Source organism: Chenopodium quinoa, unplaced genomic scaffold (assembly GCF_001683475.1).
Source record: "Chenopodium quinoa cultivar QQ74 unplaced genomic scaffold, ASM168347v1, whole genome shotgun sequence".
NCBI lineage: Eukaryota > Viridiplantae > Streptophyta > Magnoliopsida > Caryophyllales > Amaranthaceae > Chenopodium > Chenopodium quinoa.
The window spans coordinates 1,817,183-1,819,116 of NW_018742390.1; the positions used below are offsets into that span (position 1 = coordinate 1,817,183).

Below are 1,934 nucleotides of genomic sequence, written 5' to 3' on the forward strand. Positions count from 1 at the left end.
ATTTCGAAGACACTCATCAAATCAATTAAACCCAAAATCAACTTCGAACAAACCCAAATCAACTTGATGTTATGGTGGTGGCGGCGGCTTTGCGGTGTTGTTGTTGCATGTTGTTGTTGTTGCGGTGGTGTTCAAAGAGAAAGAGAAGAGATTAAGGGAGAGCATAGGAGAGATAGAGAAGGTGTTGTTGCGGTGGTGTTCGAAGAGAAAGAGAAGAGATTAAGGGAGAGCAGAGGAGTGATCGAGAAGGGAGAGCAGAGGAGAGAGAAGGGAGTAAAGAGGCGGAGTGAGAGGAGAGATAAGGAGATCAGTCTTTTAGGGTTATAAAATGAGAGGAGGCGGCCAGTTTTTTTTTTTTAAATAATTAAAGGTCCGGTTCACAAAGGCACCGGTTCAAACCGGTGTCCTTTATGATTTTGGCACCGGTTTGAAGTGAACCAGTGCCTTTTACTCTGGTTTAGCTTCCCCCTAATTTTGTAGGCCATTTTTGGCACCGGTTTGGACTGAACCGATGCCAATTAGGGGGTGCCTTTCTGATATTTTCTACTAGTGTGTTATGTTTTCCTTCGTCAGCATGTTGATTAAGGGCTTTCTTTAACTCCCTACAATTCTATGTGGTATGCCCGCATTCGCGATTAAACTCGCACCAATGTCTCTTGTCCCTCTTCTCCTCGGGGGTCCGAACTACAGGAGGCCTTGGCAACATATTTTTCTCTTTAATGTCCAAATAGATTTGTCGACGATTACGGTTGTATCGAGGGTCGTTACCATGATTTGTGATCAGGTTGGACCGTTTGGATGGTTGGCTCCTTGAAGGTTCATTCTCATGTTTCCTTTTTTTCTTTGGTGGATTATTTTCACGGCTTGTGCCACAAACTTCTGGGGCTTGTATATTCTTATGGGCCCGCTCCATGGCTTCAGTGAGGGTTGAAACCCCTGACTCGATCAGCTTAAATTTGAAGTCCGAGGAACTCAGCCCGACCAAAAAGGCTGTTAGGGCTGTCTCATCTGGTAAGTTCTGAATTTTCAAATATTCTTGATTGAACCTTCGAATGTAGTTCTGCAAGGTCTCCGTCTTCCCTTGTGTCACAGCCATCAGATTGACACTTGTTTTTTTCTTACTTGCTGCGTGCTTGAAACGACTAACAAACACACGTTCCAAGTTTTGGTAGCTATGGATACTACCTTTAGGCACACACTTTTGGAACCACAACAAGGCTTGTCCCTTTAGAGTAGTGGGAAAATACTTACACAATGTGGCCTCGCAACTTGTTTGCACACTCATTTGCGCGGCATATGCAGCTAAGTGCTCATCAGGATTGGTAGTTCCAGCGAAAGGCTCTATGGTAGGCATCTTGACCTTGTCTACCTTTGGGGCATTCATTAGCTCCTAGCTCAATGGAGTTAGCGGCGTGGAAAAATATGATGGCAACCGTGGTGGCTGCTCATCTTGGTCTCGAGTTCTTTCTTCTTCCCGAGATCTATTGCTTGTATGACGAGATATGGGATCTCGCTCAGATCTTTACTGCTTTAGAGGATCTTCTGATTCTCCTACATCCTCCCGACGAGAAGGTGATCGCTGATCAGGCGATCTCGGACTCCGGCTTTGCCTACAACTCTGTGCCCTATTCTCATCGTTATCACGTGCTTGGCGTTGCTCGATTATCCTACGTCTGTTAATGAGTTCTCGGGCATCCATCTCGTGTCGTTGTAAGCGCATCTCATCAATGAGTCATCTAGCATCCGGGTCTCTAACCTGATTTGCTGGTTCACCCTCCCTCAGGCGTCAGCTTGCGGTAGAGTGCCGGCTGGATTCTATGCGGACCGGTGATATGACAAGCTGATCACGAGGAGATCGTCGACGGTTTCCAGATCTACTAAGGGCGGACCTAGTAGTACCGATGGGCTGTGCCTTACGGCTTTGTCCGCTTCGT

At 46.5% G+C, this 1,934-nt stretch overlaps 1 protein-coding gene across 1 annotated transcript; it reads right to left on the bottom strand.

The window, feature by feature from the left end:
* Positions 1-610: 610 nt before the first annotated feature.
* LOC110699733 lies at positions 611-1,384 on the bottom strand. Its single transcript, XM_021877261.1, has one exon. It carries the CDS (start codon positions 1,382-1,384, stop codon positions 611-613), a length of 774 nt encoding a protein of 257 aa, XP_021732953.1.
* Positions 1,385-1,934: the final 550 nt, after the last annotated feature.